General features: G+C 42.7%; 1 protein-coding gene across 6 annotated transcripts in view; it reads right to left on the reverse strand.

Moving 5' to 3' along the window:
• The window catches only part of ANKRD13B (ankyrin repeat domain 13B), a 336550-nt gene that overhangs the window by 88617 nt on the left and 228585 nt on the right, over positions 1-19348 (reverse strand). For all 6 annotated transcript variants that reach the window (XM_077480352.1, XM_077480348.1, XM_077480347.1 and 3 more), the window contains exon 3: positions 11446-11570. In XM_077480352.1, the coding sequence (XP_077336478.1) occupies positions 11446-11570 (125 nt within the window). The remainder of the gene's footprint in view (positions 1-11445; positions 11571-19348) is intronic.

The raw sequence follows: 19348 nt of genomic DNA on the forward strand, positions 1-19348 counted from the left end.
ATTTCATTACGACGGGACTACGTTCAGGCTAGTAGCCAATAGCTTTGATCCGATCAAAATTCTCTACACATGATCGGAGTATGTCCGATCAAACCAGTTGGTCGGGAAATATTTCCAACATGTTGGAAAAATAGGTCCGACGGATATTCCGACGGAATCAGTCCAATGCATACCATACACAGTCGGATTATCTGACAACACGGTCCGATAGGACACATTCCGACGGATTCTCCGACCGTGTGTACAAGGGCTTAGAAGTGGGCAACTACTTAAGTGGAATACAATGACACATCTTTGAGAACAGGTCAACCACCATAAGGATAACTGTGTTGCCCTTTAGAGTTGGGTAACTCCACAATGAAATCCATATACAGGTGGGTGCAGGGCCTCTCTCCATTGGGTATGGGTTGTAGGAGGCCCACTGGAAGGTGTTGTGGAGTCTTATGCCCTATACACACGGTCAGACATTCTGACGACAAAATGTGTTGGATTTTTTCCCAAACTTTTTTGGCCCAAACTTGTCTTGCATACACACAAAGTTGTCGGAAAATCCGATCGTTCAGAACGAGGTGACGTAAAACACCTACAACGGGACTATAAAGAGGCCAGTAGCCAATAGCTTTTGTCTTGTAATTTATTCTGAGCATGCGTGGCACTTTGTGCATCAAATTTGTATACATGCGATCAGAATTTAAACGATCGGATTTTGTTGTCAAAAAATTTTAGTTTCAAATCTCAAACTTTGTGTGTCGGAAATTCTGTCGGAAAAAGTCTGATGGAGCCCACACACGATCGGAATTTCCAACAACACAGTCCAATCTTACATCTTCTGTCGTAAAGTCTGACCCTGTGTACAGGTCATAACGCTGAGCACACACAGAACAGGTAGCTATGAAGGCAGTTACATCAGCACATAGACTAGGGCACCAGAATTGTTTGGAAATGGCCCAAAAATGTTGATTCTTCCCAGGGTGGCCAGCAGTCTTGGAAGAATGGTAAGTCTGGAGCTGCTGTTTTCTCACTCCTTACAACTCTAATGGGACAGGAAGTCCCACTCACAGCAGAATATGCTCTACTCTGTGATTGACCACCCAGTCTCCTCAAGGTTCATCAATTCTAGGGATGAGCCGAACACCCTCCTGTTCGGTTCGCACCAGAACCTGCGAACAGACCTAAACTTCCTGTGAACTTTAGAACCCTATTAAAGTCTATGGGACTCGAACGTTCACAATCTAAAGTGCTAATTTTAAAGGCTAATATGCAAGTTACTGTCCTAAAAAGTGTTTGGGGACCTGAGTCCTGCCCCAGGGGACATGGATCAATGCAAAAAAAAGTTTTAAAAACTGCCGTTTTTTCAGGAGCAGTGATTTTAATAATGATTAAAGTGAAACAATAAAAGTGTAATATTCCTTTAAATGTCGTACCTAGGGGGTGTCTATAGTATGCCTGTGAAGGGGCGCATGTTTCCCGTGCTTAGAACTGTCCCTGCACAAAGTGTCATTTGTGCAGGAAAAAAAGGTCTTTTAAAATCACTTGCGGCTATATTGTCGGCTCCCGTAATACAGAGAACACTGAATGAGTGTTCTCTGTATTAGCCGACAATTCATTCATTCATTGATTAAAAAAAAAAGCATGGGGGTTCCCCTAAATTCAATTACCAGGCCCTTCAGGTCTGGTATGGATATTAAGGGGAACCCCGTGTCAAATTCAAAAAAAAAATTGACGTGGGGGTCCCCCTAAATATCCATAAAAGACCCTTCAGGTCTGGTATGGATATTAAGGGGAACCCCGCATCAAATTAAAAAAATAATTGATGTGGGGGTCCCCCTAAAAATCCATACCAGACCCTTTATCCAAGCACGCAACCTGGCAGGCCGCAGGAAAAGAGGGGGGGACGAGAGAGTACCCCCCCTCCTGAACCATACCAGGCCACATGCCCTCAACATTGGGAGGATGCTTTGGGGGTCTGTGACCCCTCAAAGCACCTTGTCCCCATGTTGATGGGGAGAAGGGCCTCATCCTCACAACCCTGAGCGGTGGTTGTGGGGGTCTGCGGGCGGGGGGCTTATCAGAATCTGGAAGCCCCCTTTAACAAGGGGACCCCCAGATCCCGCCCCCCCCGTTTGAAATGGTAAGGGGGTACCCCTACCATTTCACAAAGAAAGTGTAAAAATGGTTAAATAAGACAAACACACTTTTGAAAAATTCCTTTATTAAAAAAAAAAAAAAAAAAAAAAAGATTCCAGTGGTGCTAATCCACTCTTGCTATCCAGCGATGGATCTCCGGGGTCCAGCATATGGATGATCATATCCAGCAACGGGGGATCTCTCAGTCCAGCGCTGTCCATACATCCGTCTTCTGTCTCCACTGCGCTGACGTTTCTTATATTGGGAGGGCGGGGCCACCCGTCACCTGACCCCGCCCCCTCTGATGCTGGGGAGGGGAGCCAGGGATTCCCTAATGACGTATGGGTGACCCCGCCCCCTCTGATGTAAGGGAAACCTGCGTTACATCAGAGGGGGCGGGGTCACCCATACGTCACTGGGGAACCCCATAGCTTTCCTCACCAGCGTCAGAGGGGGCGGGGTCAGGTGATGGGTGGCCCCGCCCTCCTAATATAAGAAACGTCAGCGCTGGGATCCCCGCAGTGTCTCCGCAGTGGAGACAGAAGACGGATGTATGGACAGCGCTGGATTGAGAGATCCCCCGTCGCTGGATATGATCATCCATCGCTGGACCCCGGAGATCCGTCGCTGGATAGCAAGAGTGGATTACACCGCTGGAATCTTTTTTTTATTTTTAATAAAGGAATTTTTCAAAAGTGTGTTTGTCTTATTTAACCATTTTTACACTTTCTTTGTGAAATGGTAGGGGTACTTTTGTACCCTTACCATTTCAAACAGGGGGGGCGGGATCTGGGGGTCCCCTTGTTAAAGGGGGCTTCCAGATTCTGATAAGCCCCCCGCCCGCAGACCCCCACAACCACCGCTCAAGGTTGTGGGAATGAGGCCCTTCTCCCCATCAACATGGGGACAAGGTGCTTTGAAGGGTCACAGACCCCCAAAGCATCCTCCCAATGTTGAGGGCATGTGGCCTGGTACGGTTCAGGAGGGGGGGCGCTCTCTCATCCCCCCTCTTTTCCTGCGGCCTGCCAGGTTGCATGCTCGGATAAAGGGTCTGGTATGGATGTTTAGGGGGACCCCCACGTCAAATTTCTTTTTAAATTTGATGCGGGGTTCCCCTTAATATCCATACCAGACCTGAAGGGCCTGGTAATTTAATTTAGGGGAACCCCCACGCTTTTTTATTTTTTAATGAATGAATGAATGAATTGTCGGCTAATACAGAGAACACTTATTCAGTGTTCTCTGTATTACGGGAGCCGCAATATAGCCGCAAGTGATTTTAAAAGACTTTTTTTCCTGCACAAATGACACTTTGTGCAGGGACAGTTCTAAGCACGGGAAACATGCGCCCCTTCACAGGCATACTATAGACACCCCCCAGGTACGACATTTAAAGGAATATTACACTTTTATTGTTTCACTTTAATCATTATTAAAATCACTGCTCCTGAAAAAACTGCAGTTTTTAAAACTTTTTTTTGCATTGATCCATGTCCCCTGGGGCAGGACCCAGGTCCCCAAACACTTTTTAGGACAGTAACTTGCATATTAGCCTTTAAAATTAGCACTTTAGATTTCTCCCATAGACTTGTATAGGGTGTTCCGGCTTTTCGAATTTGCCACGAACAGCCCAAATTGTTCACTGTTTCGCTGAACAGGCGAACAGGCAATGTTCGAGTCGAACATGAGTTCGACTCGAACTCGAAGCTCATCCCTACTCATTATGGTCCATGTTCCTATAACTGCTCAGCAGACAATCCATAAGGCACAGAGAACTTCCAATCTATCTACAGCTGAAAGTAAATCCAGGATTACGCAGACTATGCTGCATTAGAAAGCCGAGGCCAGGTTGTCTGATGCAATGTAAACATGCTCTGCTATCTGGTACCCCTGGTTCACACACTTTCTTCCTTCTGGAACTGACATGGGCTTGCTGGGTCTTTAGGATTGGTTTGACTGTGGCCATTTTACCTATTTCTTTCTTCCCTATGTCCACCTTTGCCTCCTTCTTATCTGCTTTCCTCACCCCACCCCTCTCCCCCTCAGAACCTGTGAATCGAACCCCTTTCATCAATGCATGTATGTTGTTCCTTTCTGTATTGATAATCCTAATAACAACCTGGACTATTGTCTATTCCCATTGTCCCTGAAGATGTCAGATGTGACGAAATGCGTAGGAAGGAGCCACACACATACACCATCAAGCATGCCCAGTTGCATGTCGGCCATCTTTGATGCTGGAAAAAACCTAATTTCCCAGCGTTTGTCATGCTGAACCTATGCTTGATTTATGTTTTGGCAAAACACTATTGGAGTGTTTTTGTCTTATATTCGGTCTGGTTTTGGAACGGGTGTATGCCTAAACTGCCGTTGCCTAAGTGCTGGAGTTGAGCACCTGCCTGTTGACCACTGAAGCTTAATTCTGGAATTTTTGAATCACTTATTCTGTTTCTCCACTGACTTTTTGTTATTTCAATTGTTCATTATTTTAATATTCTAATATTGGAGCGCTGTACTATTGCTTTGTTACTGTCCCTTCCTGACTCTATGCCCAGTTGCCCTAATTTGTATCTTTATGCTATAAAAAAAAACGTAACTCCTGTTGTTTTGTCGCACTTTAAGATGTCTGTAATGAAATGTTTAAAACTCAATAAAAATGTATTGAAAATAAAGGTGGTCATACATGAAGCACTTTACCATTGGCTTGATCTCCACAGAGGTAGTGAATAGCACAGCTGACCTGTCTCTTTTTCCTAAAAGCTGAGAATAATAAGAAATGATCCAGCTTGGAAAATCTATTTAATGTGTGATACTGGTCTCCTGAGAAGACACTTCACACTCAATACACTGTCACATACTGTAATTGCACCAAAATACCTTGTATTGTCTGATATTCTCCCTCTGAGGAAATTAGAAAAACAAGAAAAGAGTGCATGAACCTTGTGCAATAAAAATTCAGTATTTATTAATATAAAAAAAAGGAAAAAGAGAAAAGTCCCAGGGTAATAAGCACAGGTCGGTGGAGTCTGCATGTTCTTCCTGCTCTTGCATGGGTTTCCCTTGACACTCCAAAGATCCTGGCAGGTTTATTGGTCTCTGTCTAAAATTGGCCCTTGCATGATATTCTACTGAACACGCCCAAGCCACCTGCATCACCATGTGCCCAAACAGTAGAAAAAGCCATTTGAATCCTCAGGGAGAAAAGCGCTATAAATATTATTAAATATTGCAATAATTATTTATTAATAAAATAAACTCCCCTGGATATAGCCGGCATGCCGTGGCCAATGGTGGGCTATGTAGTAGTTCATGAGACTGACAGTTAATTACTGTGCCTTAAAAAGGTATTCATACCCCTTGAAATTTTCCATATTTTGTCATTTTACAACCAAAAATGTAAATGTATTTTATTGGGATTTTATGTGATAGACCAACACACCACCTTTTGCTGTAATTATAGCTGCAAGTCTATTTGGGAGTGTCTCTACCAGCTTTGCACATCTAGAGAGTGAAATTTTTGCCCATTCTTCTCTGCAAAATAGCTCAAGCTCTGTCAAATTGGATGGAGAGCGTATTGCCACAGATTCTCATTTGGATTTAGGTCTGGACTTTGACTGGGCCATTCTAACACATGAATATGCTTTGATCTAAACCATTCCATTGTAGCTCTGGCTGTATGTTTAGGGTCATTGTCCTGCTGGAAGGTGAACCTCCACCCCAGTCTCAAGTCTTTTGCAGACTCTAAGCCCTTGTACACACGGTCGGAGATTCCGAAGGAATGTGTCCGACTGTGTGTGGTCTGCATCGGACTGTTTCCGTCGGACCAAATTTTCCAACTTGCCGGAAATATTTTCCGACAAAATGCTCTGATCGGACATACTCCGATCATGTGTAGAGAATTCCGATCGGACAAAGTGCCACGCATGCTCAGATGAAATTCCTACATCAAAGCTATTGGCTACTAGCCTGAACGTAGTCCCATCGTAACGAAATTACGTCATCACATTCTGAAAGATCGGATTTTCTGACAACTTTGTCCGACCGTGTGTATGCAACAGTTTTGGTCAAGATCCGTCGGACAAAATCCGATGGACAAAATACGACGGATTTGGTTGTCGGAATGTCTGACTGTGTGTACAAGGGCTTACAGGTTTTCTTCTAAGATTGCCCTTTATTTGGCTTCATTCATCTTCCCATTAATTCTGACCAGCTTCCCTGTCCCTGCTGAACAAAAGCATCTCCACAACATGATGCTGTCATCACCATGTTTCATGGTGGGTACGTTCAGGGTGATTTGCAGTGTTAGTTTTTCGACACACATAGCGTTTTGCTTTTAGGCCAAAAAGTTCAATTCTGACCAAAGCACCTTCTTCCACATGTTTGCGGGACTTCTTATGGCTTTCTTTCAACAATGGCTTTCTCCTTGCCACTCTTCCATAAAGGCCAGATTTGTGGAGTACGCGACTAATAGTTGTCCTGTGGACAGATTCTCCCACCTGAGCTGTCGATCTTTGCAGCTCCTCCAGAGTTACCATGGGTCTCTTGGCTGCTTTTTTAATTAATGCTCTCCTTGCCCAGCCTGTCAGTTTAGGTGGACAGCCATGTCTTGGTAGGTTTGCGGTTGTGCCATACGCTTTCCATTTTTGGATGATGAACAGTGCTCTGTGAGATGTTCAAAGCATGAGATATCTTTTTATAACCTAACCTTGCTTTAAACTTCTCCACAACTTTATCCCTGACCTGTCTGGTGTGTTCCTTGGCCTTCGTGATGCTGTTTGTTCACTAACATTCTCTAACAAACCTCTGGGTTTCACAGAACAGCTGTATTTATACTGAGATTAAAATACATACACCCTTAATAACCAGACCAATTTTCAGCTTTCGGTGCTCTCACATTTTGAATGACAATTACTCAGTCATGCAACACTGGACCTATATGAAATTTTTGTCCTTTTTTTCACACAAATGGAGCTTTCTTTTGGTGATATTTAATCACCACTGGGTTTTTAATTGTTTGTGCTATAAAAGAAAAAAGACCGAAAATTCTGTAAAAAAATGAATTTTTCTTCATTTCTGTTATAAAATTTGGCAGATTTTGGATACTACTACATATCTTTGGTAAAAATGAGTACAAATTGGTGGATATTATTTGGTCTTTGGGAAAGTTATAGAGTCCACAAGCTGTGGTGCCAATATCTGAAAATTGATCACACCTGAAGTACTGACGGCCTATTTCAATTCTTGAGACCCTAACATGGCATAAAAGTACAAATACCCCCCAAATGACCCCTTTTTAGAAAGAAGACATTCCAAGGTATTTAGTAAGAGGCATGATGAGTTTTTTGAAGTTGTAATTTTTTCCCACAATTCTTTGCAAAATCAAGATTTTTTTTCCTTTTTTTCCCCACAAAATTGTCATATTATCAGTTTATTTCTCACACACAGCATATGCACACCACAAATTACACCCCAAAACACATTCTGCTATTACTCCCGAGTACGGCGATACCACATGTGTGAGACTTTTACACAGCGTGGCCACATACAGAGGCCCAACATGCAGGGAGAGCCATCAGGCGTTCTGGAGCACCCAGGACAATTCTGACATTTCTCTCCTACATGTAAAAATCATAATTTATTTGCTAGAAAATTACATAGAACCCCAAAACATTCTATACTTTTTTTTTTAGCAAAGACCCTAGAGAATACAATGGTGGTCGTTGCAACTTTTTATCTCGCACAGTATGTGCACAGAAATTTTTTGAACGCTTTTTTTTGGGGAAAAAAACAGTTTTGTGCTTAAAAAAACAAACAAACAGTAAAGTTAGCCCAATTTTTGCACAATATGAAAGATGAAGTTATGCTGAGTAAATAGATACCTAACATGTCACTCTTCAAAATTGCACACGCTCATGGAATGGTGCCAAACATCACTACTTAAGAAATCCCCATAGGCGATGCTTTAAACATTTTTTACTGGTTACATGTTTTGAGTTACAGAGGAGGTCTAGAGCTAGAATTATTACTCTTGCTCTAACATTCGCAGCGATACCTGACATGTGTGGTTTGAACGAACGTTAATTATTTATTTATTATTCATTTTAGGCATCCCCAGTTAGCTTCTCCTGATGAGTGGATACAAATCCACAAAACGCGTAGAGCTTTTATATTTCATGTCATGTCACAGCAACCATGTCTATACCATGGGTTTTATTTGCATGAGTCATCAATTTATTTAATACAATATGTTTATGTTGTTCTGTGAGTATTCTGGATGTATTGCTGATATTTATTTTATCATATGATACATTGTCTACTATGTTATTAATTCTATTATGATATGATGTATTAATCATGATGTATTAATCAAAGCTTTACTAATTTGTATCATATTTATTGATTTCAATAAACGTATATCAATCACTGTATTAGGTCCATTATCGTCGCCAATTAATATCCTATATATCATATTGCATGTCCCATCCTACCCAAGTGGTGTGTTTCATATAAAGTCCCAATTCTTCTTCCCCTCCCCCAATCTCCCTTTATATTAGACATTCACTTAGGTCAGGGGTGCTCAACCTTTTCAAGAGCAAAGGCCACAAAAGTGATTTGGTAACCAGTCACAGGCCACAATGAACTATGAGGTTTTGCCGCCCCCCCCAAACCACAAATGTAAATGAGCTTTTACTGTCCTGAGCCCCCTTGAAAGGCTGCTTTCACACTGCTGTGCTGCAATTTACCTGCACTACAGGTGTGGCGCAGTGTACCTGTGGCTTTCCTACAGGTAACCTGCGCTTTGCTATAGACTTCTAACTTATCTTGTGGGTGTGGTGCACTTTCTGAAAGGGTACCAAAACTCCTGCTTTCAGAAAGCGCACCAAACCTGCAGAATATAATATATAATAGAAGTCTATGTCTCAGTGCAGCTAAAGGACAGCTAAAGGTTCGCTGCGCTGCACCTGTGGATCAGTCTAAAAGCAGCCTAATAACCCCCTTTTTTTATATAAGTGCTAATATGCCCATTGCAAAAGTGCAGTTTAAGTGATGTTTAATACACTGACTTTTTCCTCTTCCAGCTTCCAGTGGCATCACTCTCCAGGCTGCTACAAAGGTCCCATGTCAAGTGCCTTGGTATTACTCCACCTGGGAAGGAGCTGGAGGTACAGAGGAAGTATCGGCTTATGCGGCTCCCGCTACCTCTGTGGCCACTTGCTTCCTCCGCTGCCAGTGCAAGCTCCATGCACCCTAATACTCTGGTATGGCAGGTTGGCAATCCATTGATTGTAAACTGGGCTTGCCGACCCGCCATCCCAGGGCATGGCCATGTGCTTTCCTAGGTTGAGGTCGAGGGCCACATCAGAGAGCTTCAAGGGCCACAGGTCGAGCACCCCTGACTTAGGTGATTTATACCATAAGTGATTTTGAAGTGACATTAAACTTTGGTTTAAAAAATTTTTTTATTCAAGTATGTATTCCTAATTCAAAATATACCTTCTATTGCTCTCAGCCTTCTGCAAATCTCCATATTCTTCTTTTTTTTCTGCTGCTGTGATCTGACTTCCTGTTAGAAGGTGCCTAGGTTCATTCATCATGGTCCCACTGTAAGTAGGAACATAGCCACCCTCTCTTGTTCAGTCCCAAGATGGACTAGGAACTATGGACTATCGAATTTGTAGTGTGCATAGAGTAGTGATTATTAAAAAAAGACGTTCAAGATTTCATGGCAGACATTACAAGGATACAGAAAAACATAGTAAGAAATGATTTAATAAAAATAAATTACCAGGCCATTAAGTAGTGGATGTGTATGGATTTTTGAAGAATAAGGATTCATTTAGAGTCACTAGTGTTTGCAAAGGCTGAAGGTTTTTTACCTTCAAGTATTCTATGCATGAAGGTAAAAAAAAACTTCTGTGTGCTGCTTTCCCCACAGCTCCCCATCCCTCCAATACTTACCTGAGCCTCCTCTCGGTCTAGCGATGTGCATGGGAGCTGGGACACAGCAGCGGGAGCTATTTGCTCCCGCTGCTGTAAATCACAGTGAGTGAGCCAATGAGGAGAGAGGGCCAAGCTTAAGCTCTATGTGTCCATTAGGCACATGGAGCAAGCATGCACCAGTGCCCCCATAGCAAGCAGATCTCTATTGTGGGCATAGGTCAAGGGGAAGGGAGGAGCCAGGCACACTGGCGGGGGAAACAAGAAGAAGAGGATCGGGGCTGCTCTGTGCAAAACCACTGCACAGAGCAAGTAAGTATGACATTGTTATTTTTTAAAAAGCGAACCTTTAATATCACTTTAAGTCTATCACACATTCACTTTGGTGGTTTATACCATATTTGAGTTTAGGTCTAACAGACAATTTATACTGTAAATGACCTTATCCTAGCCTCTATACAAGAGCTAATTTAAAGCTAAACTCCAGGAGTTCAGCCATTTTGGAAAATGTTATGGATTACTAGGGGTGCATGCCATCTCAGGGACTTATCTCATTGATTTACAATTTACATTTTTACAGAGTGCCAGAATCGCTACACTTACTTTATATTTTATATATATGTACTTATATGGTATATTCCTATACTTTCAGCACTTCAACACTAGACCTTCTGGTCTCAGTTCCAGAGTTGCATGAAGCCACTATGGCTGCCCCTCCTCTTCTCCTGTGCTTTATGTTATGTAATCTTATTCACAAAATGCAAGCGCTCCTGTGAATGGGCAGCGGAGGGGTGCTGTGTGTATGGAGGCAGCATCCCTTCTGTCAGCTCCAGGAGTATAGCTATAGCTATAATCCCAAAGCTCCGTAAAACTGTCAGATGTAAATTAAAGAAATAGGTCCACAAGGTGGCATGCACCTCATTGGACTTAACCCATAGTATGCCAGCACGTTTTAACGATTGGCTGAATTCCTGGAGTTCAGCATTAACAGACAGATGTCTATTATAAAAAGTTATCTAAAAATCTGTATATGAAGTACGATCAGGATAATATGGCACTGAAAATAAAACATTTTAGGTAAACTTTACAATATAACTAATACTGTGTAAATGAAAATACTTTGTTTTCTTTTAACAATATATAAATAGCAAGTTTACTACATAAGCTACTGATATTTCTACAGAATACAATAAAGCTCTATAAATACAACAAAATAAAACTAACACAGTGCATATGTCTGATAAAACTGTGAATATTCCTCTGTGCATTATCACCAGTATTAAATATTTAAAAGCCACCATTTGATAGACAGAATATATGCATTCTCCAAGAAACCATACAGGAAGAATATTTGTATTTAGATCACTCATTCACACATACCTTTCGCAGTTTCTCCAGTAAGACGGGTATCCCTGCTAGACGTTTAAGGGCCCTTTGGTAGTCCCGATGCCGTAAAATCAAGCGGACTAGCTCTAAGTCACGTGTGCTGACTGCCTCCTGAAGCACTGATAAAAATTAAATGACTGTGTTAATAATTGCAACTATGTGAACCACGGCCACTATTCAGCTTTAAAAAGTTCTCCTGAACAAATTTTTCTATGCTACATTGTTTATAATGAATGTTTTCTGTTAATACAGAGGTGTCCCGATGATTGTTAGCTCATGAGCCACATTCACAATAAATAAATGCTTAGACAGGACATTATTTACAAAGGCACATAAATCGCAAGCATCATCCACATTAGCCTCCTGATATGATCAGTTCCACATAATATGCCATGGTATGCATGGCTGTTTATGTATGAAAGCCCTAAATTAATCCTGGACTGCACGCATTCATAAGGGTATAATGAATGTTTACCTGATTGAAGTAGGATACAAGGTGATTGCGCGATGGTACCTTGTGCCAGAACGCCTCTCCAAAATGTATCCGATTCGTCCCCCTCCTGCTTTCAGGCTGTGGACAGGTTGGCTCTGCACTTCATATGTGGTGGACTTGTTCTAAGGTCCATCGCTTCTGGATATGGGTTTATTCCTTAATTCATTCAGTTACCATGGTTAACATTACTAAAGCCCCTTGCATAGCCTTGCTTAATGGACCTGTGGAGAATATCCCAAGGTACACACAGACTCTAAATTATTATATGGTTTTGGCGGCCAAAATATCCATTGCTACTGCTTGGAAAAGTCTAGTGATCGACTTAGCTTCAATGAAGCGCAAACTAACCTGGATCATGCTCAATGAAAAATTGGTCAGTGTCCTACGGGACAAACAAACTCTGTTTGAAAAAGTGTGGGTCCCTTGGCTTTCTTACCTACAGGTACTGAACACTTGGGATTAACAATGGATCGGTGCTGGGATGGACTCCTGGACAGGTGTGGTCTCACCTCTTTGTTCTCCTTTCTGGCTCACTTCCTTCTCTTTATTTTTAACTTGCTTCTTCCAATCCTTCACTCAGGTGCAAGATTAGCCCTCTGGTCGGACCCGCTGTCTCGACTTTGGGGCTCCTGTCTAGGTTTTTTTTTTTTTGTTTGTTTGTTTTTTTTTGGGGGGGGGGGGGTACAATAGTTAAGTTCAGTGTTGGATGATATAATGGTCACTATGGTTGTAATAATTTCAATATTATGCTTATAGGATGCCTAGGTAGATAGGTGGGTGGGTGCTGTCCTACTTGACCACTCCGCCGAATGAACAAAGTTGGCCTAAGAAAGGGCCATGGGTTGTTTGACCTATTAGTGACATATAAACAAATGTTTCTCAATAATAGTTTTCTTATAAGTTGACCACTATGTCACAGTCTCTAATACCCAATGGTGGACCTCAATAGATTTATGTCTTCCTTAGCTTTAAAACATGCTGACTTCTTGTTGAATGTTAATGTTGTCAGAGCCATTTTGCACTCTTTGCAATTAAATTGCAACGTTTAACTGTAATTCTGAAAATTTTGTAAACCGATTGAAACAGACAGCCCTAAATTAATATGCATGGCTCCCCATTTAAGTAATTTTCAGTGTCAGCACGGGTTTCCTCGTCAGGCTATTGTCAACTACATTACAGATAAGCCCGGACTAGGACAAACACAGTTCCGTGCATTCCAGACCGAGCAAGCAATTCCTCCAGGGATGGGGGGGGGGGGTTTAGTCTGGCGACGTGACACCGACACAGAGCAGATTCCCCACACTGAAACTCAAACCCCACCAACTGCCACCCACCCAAAGGACCCCACTGACAGACCACCTCAACTACTGTCCCCTCCCGCCACTGACAGACCGCCACCTTCAAACACCACCCCCGCCAAAGTACTGACTGCCAACACCCACTGACAGCCCCCAACCACCCCAAATACCATCCCCTCCCTCCTCTAGCAGACTCCCAACCCCCACCCCTCATCTGATCTTCATTCTATAGCTGATGTGAAATCCTGTATCCCAGTGTATCCCCACGGTTAATTATCATGACTCGTGACTGTGTCTCCACTCAGCTGTCAAGGTGCCTGAGTTTTTGTCATGCCTGTGTCCCCACTGACCATTTGGCATGTAAGGAGTTAACTGAGTTCAGTTACCTCTTTGGGTGCAGCTCCGCGAACGGTTTGTTTTGCCTGAACCCGGCAAACATGCACAGTTTCATAGTTTCATAGTTTCATAGTTAGTAAGGTTGAATAAAGACACCAGTCCATCCAGTTCAACCTGAGTGTCTACAATTGTCCCTGTACATTGCACACTCACATCGGTCCCTACCCTCAAGGAGCCCACAATCCAAGGTCCCCATTCATATACTAGGGTCAATTTTGGACAGAAGACAATTAACCTACCTGCATGTCTTTGGATTGTGGGAGGAAACCGGAGTACCCGGAGGAAACCCACGCAGGCACAGGGAGAACATGCAAACTCCAGGCAGGTAGTGTCATGGTTGAGATTTGAACCAGCGACCCTTCTTACTGCTAGGTGAGAGTGCTAACCACTACACCACTGTGCCACCCAGTTGCTGCAGAGGATACAGATCTTTTTGTTACACTGGATTAGGAGACACAGCCATGGCAGCACAGCGGCAGTTGAGCGGCAAATGCGGACCTGGTCAGCCCCGTCCTGGACCATAGCTGCAGGCCATCTTCGGCCGGGCGGTTCAGTCACCAAATGGCAAATGTCTAGTGTGCCCTATGGCCAGTCCAGAACTGTTTACAGACATGTCCTCTAATCATTTCACCAGCTTCAGTGATAGCAATCTGTTGTTTCAGCTATTCAAACCATGCAGATACAGTATTAGATAAACTGTATGATGTTACAGTCTGAGCTGCATCAAACGGATAAACCTGACACTTCCAGGAACTGAAGGGTATGCCCACTGTAAGGGTAGGGAGAGTCACCCTTTAAGTTCAAGCAGAGTCTAAATGTAGTAAGACAAGTTTAAACAGATATTTACTGAAGTTTAGTGAAACACCATGCTTTGCAAGTTACTTCTGAAGTCTGCAAGAAACAGGATGCATTTGTGGTCAGAGCTAGCTGTTAGAATTTATAGGAAGTAGGAAATATTCATAAGGTGAAATGACGCTATGTGGTTTAATTATAGATGATTTCTTAAGGTCATTTATATAAATATATGTCTGTATGTCTGGAGACTTTTGATCAGAATTCCCCTAAAAAAGTCCACTAACTGTATGACGCACTAGATGTTAATGTTTCATGATTGGTCAAATGTCTTGAATGTCTTGTCTAAATCTGATTGGCTGACAATGCAATTTGAAGCACATAAAAAGTAGTATACAGGAAATAAAGAACTCGTAGTCACGATAATCCTCAACTCGTGTGATTGTCTGATTTTACCCAATCGATTGAAAGGGCTTTCCAGTGGTCACTAAAGTCCAGCCCGAGATAAGACAGGGGCGCTCCTTACAAGTGGTACCAGAAGTGGGGTGCAGTCATTTGAACAGGTAGGATTTCTTTGAAATTACTTTTTATAAGTCTTTTTGAGAAACTTGCCTGTTTTAATGCTGTACCTAGAACACTTGATGTACTTGATTGTGGTTTTCAAAACAGTGATATAATCTGTCTCTGTCTTTGAAAAAAGGAAGCTCGCTAAGTTAAGGAGTTATAAGTGTTGAGACCCTCGCTAGGCGGGCCGGGGTCAGGAATAAGATAAAGAAAAAATCCTCGCTAGGATGGCCGGGATGAAGCATAAGAATATAGACAAATAATTGAAAATTTAAGTTTTCAATTACAAAGGACTGGTCACTGGAAACCTCTAGAATTAATGTCAGGACATTTTCCTGGGTATTTGTTGGCAGGACGCTGCCCTGAGTGTTTAACAGGCTTATTATTTGTATACAAATAATCTCAAACCTATTTGGTTGCTAATGTTGATGATGGTTATTATCACAAGGTGGGAAAAGGGTCTTTTGTTCCGTGAAGGTGCACCACGGATACAAACATTAAGGTTTAATATTAATATATATAATAATTTTGTGTTTCAAGAAGGTTTAACTGTTAAAGGTGTCAGGAGTATTATTGAATTCAGAACAAGTGAACAAGTTATAGTCTGTCCAAAATCATTAAGAGTGTGTTCTGCAACTAATGTATATAAATAGAAGTCATATTATAAGTTAAAGTATAAGAATTGAACATGGGAAATCAGCTGGGTAAGGGAGGTCCAGGAGGTAAGCTGGAACAGCCTACCCCATTTGATTTTGTGTTGGGAAATTATGGAAAACATTGTACTGAACCCTTTTGGGCAAACATACTATCCAGAGCTCATATTCTTCAAGTTTCAGGTTTAACTGCTGACAGCCCTTGTTGCCAAGAGGATTGGGAGGAGGTTACTAAATTTTGTGGGCAACACAAACAGTACAATTATCCACCATTTCCCCATAATAATGATTACGTGATTGAATGTTATAAAGCATGGTCTAAAACATTGAAGGAATATAGAAAACGGTTCCCTCATCCCCTAGATGCATGCCCACTGTCCCTTACGTAATGACCCCCATTTTATCACTGAGAACTATACCGAGGGCTGCTCTATGGGAATAAATGGGACAGATGTTACAGAAATGCATACATACATAGTTCTAGAAGTCGTTCTCGCTCTCTTGTCAGAGAGCAAGGAAGAAGAAATAGAGGAGTCACAAGATGATGACCTCTCTTTAAAAATGAGTCACCTTAAAATGCCTCTCCAAAAGTCTGTAAATGAAACAGAATTAGTGTCAGAAGATGTAACAGGGGGAGATTTTTATTCCTTTGTGTCACAGTTGTTTAAAATTTACACATCCTGTGAAATTGGTAGCCCACTATTGTTTGTCAGTACAGCCATGAATAATGGAGACCCTAAAGTCACACAAATTATAAAATTTGTCAATTCTGATTGGGCTACACAGAGTCCTAAAGATTTTATGGAGGACGTTAAAAAACGGGGTTTTTCATACAAAAGGGGGATTATTCACGCAAACCACACCTGAAATCTCCCCTGGTGTTTCTGCCATGTTTACTGCTCTCAATGACAAACCACGAGGGTCATATCCTCAGCCCTATGACAATCAAGGGTGTTTTAACTGTGGGGATTCTTCCCACTGGAAATCTGATTGTCCTCAAAGGAAGGGCTATAGACCACGGTGAGGTGTCCAAGGAGAGCTGATTTCAGAGGCAGATATCAGGGAAGGGGTCAACAACACCAACAGGGATATCCGCAAGAACGGAAACCTCCTCACATACAAAGTGAAAGTAGAACTCCCGGTCGTTCTCCAAATCAACCTAATGACAAACACCCCGTAGAACCACTTCAGGTGTCAGACTTGCAGGATAGACCCTTAACCAAGCAAAGTTTTGCCATCCTCACTGATTTCCCTTTATGTCTAATGGGACGGGACCTTATGTCCTCATTGAGGATGATAAATTTGACTTACAAGGGGGTATGACAGCTAAAGCAGTTAACTGTGACTTAACTATGCCTAAGCGAAGGGACCTGACATTTTACTTCATGTCCATACCAGCCCCCCCCCCCCCCCCCCCGGAGACTCACCCAATTTGGGCGTAGTCCAAGACAGATGTAGGACATATCAAATGCACTCCATATGTCCCTACTTTCAAGCCCGGCACCTCTTGCATCTTTCAGAAACAATACACACTGAACACTAAAAACTACAGAGTATACAGCCACAAATTGAAGAGTATTTACAAAGGGGAATCCTTAAACCCTGTCAGAAAGGCCAGTGGGGAGTGGAGGATGGTGCAGGACCTGCAGGGATTAAACAAATAGTTTCAGACATTACCGGGATCTTAAAAATTTCTGCCACATCAACCACTTACACGGTACTAGACTTATCCAATGTTTTTTCTTTAGCATTGATGTACATGAGGATTTTCAGGAAATCTTCCCTTTTTACCTGGGGTCCCTGGCCAACAACTGACCTGGACACGTTGTCTCCCTCAGGGATGTGTGGACAGTCTGGCAGCCTTTTCAATGGTTTTGAAAGTCCCCTTGGATGGGTATCACCCCAGGGATCTGTCCTACTACAATATGTAGATGACCTACTGTTGTGTAGTGTGAGCGGGATGCAGTGTGCAGCAGACTTTGAAAAGCCTGATGAATCACCTGTTTCTCAAGGACCACTTGGCGTCTTGCAAAAAGATCCAGTGGTGCAGGGACAAGGTGGAATACCTAGGATGTATTATCTCAGGCGTGACACGACAGGTGTCACCTGAACAAGTCACAACCCTGACCTGTCTCGGTCCCCTGAAGGATAAGGCAGCGTTCTTTTCCTTCTTCAGCTTTATCATCTACTGTAGGCGATGGATCCCAGACTGTTCTTTTTATGACTCAGTCCTACGCCCTGCCACTGCATTGACTGCCCCAAAACAGGTCACATATACTGAGGAAACGACACAAGCTTTTAACTCTTTGTTTCAGTCCTTGGCCAGTGCCCCAGCACTGGGCTTGCCAGATTACAGAAAATCCTTTGTAGTCAGGGACCCTGCATTCGCTGCGGTTCTAGCGCAAATGCCCGGTACTCACTACCGCCCCGTGGCCTACCTTTCAAAAAAAAAAAAAAAAAACTACCAATTCAAGTCCAGGGCCTGCCTGCCTGTCTACAAGCTGTGGCTGCTTTGCAATGACTGTAAAGGAGGCATGTAAAATTACTCTCGGCACTGACACAACTCTGTATACCACACACACTGTAGTGCATCTTCTACAAAACATGTAAACTCAACACATGACAGCTCAGAGATCCAGTGCAATCACTCCCACCCATGACTGTTCTAAAGAATTGACTAATACAACTTCACCAAGACTGACACTCTCAACCCTGAATTTTAAGACATTTTTGTTGACGAAAGTTGTTCCAGGCCCTCAGATAGCACGTACAAAACAGGGTATGCAGTAGTTACTTTGCCTGACCAGTTAAGCACAACAAGCTGAGCTACATGCCTTAACTAGAACATGTCAGTTATTTCAGGGACAGGAAGTGAACATTTACACATTTACACTGACAGCAAATACGCTTTCAACGTGGCCCATGATTATGGAATGATCTGGACTAATCGGGGGTTTAAAACTGCAGACAACAAACAAATTGCCAACTAAAAATGTGTGGAAAACCACCTGCAAGCACTCCATTTACCATCCAAACTTAATATTATGAGAGTGAAAGGCAATTCTTTTGACAAAACAGAAACTACTAAAGGTAACAATTTAGCTGACAGAGCAGCCAACAAGATACCTTGTACAAAGAAAAGCACAACCCAAAGACATGGATTGCTGGGTTCATGCAGGTTTGACACGCAATCCAGATGGATTGTGGTCAAACAAGGAGGGAGTCATAGGGATCCCAGAAGATCATTGGATCAGTAGGTTTGGTTTACCTGCTACCATATACTCTGACCAGGGGCCCGCTTTCACAGCAAAACTCACCCAACAGTTAGTGAAAGTTTTGGGGATATGGAAGTTCCACATTCCTTACCATTCACAGAGTGCAGGAGTAGTGGAAAGGATGAACAGGAACATTAAGGACAAGCTAAGGAAGGCCACACAGGGTACTATGAAGAACTGGCTTCCTTTCTTGCCAGGGGTACTCTTCCAGATAAGGACCACCCCTCATGCCAGGACAGGTCTCTCTCCCTTTGAAAACCTAATGGGTAGGCCAGCACAAAAGCCCTAAAATAGGTGAGGAGTCTAACTTATTTTCCTTACAGGAAGAGCACGTGAAACATTTGGTAGGTAGCCTTACTGAAAACTATGATAAGGTTGCTGGCACTTTCTCTCCTATTTTCACAGAGCTCAAGCATCCCTTCATAC

Source organism: Lithobates pipiens, unplaced genomic scaffold (genome assembly GCF_037356315.1).
Source record: "Lithobates pipiens isolate NorthernLeopardFrog02 unplaced genomic scaffold, aLitPip1_a1.2 Scaffold_16, whole genome shotgun sequence".
Classification (NCBI taxonomy): Eukaryota; Metazoa; Chordata; class Amphibia; order Anura; family Ranidae; genus Lithobates; species Lithobates pipiens.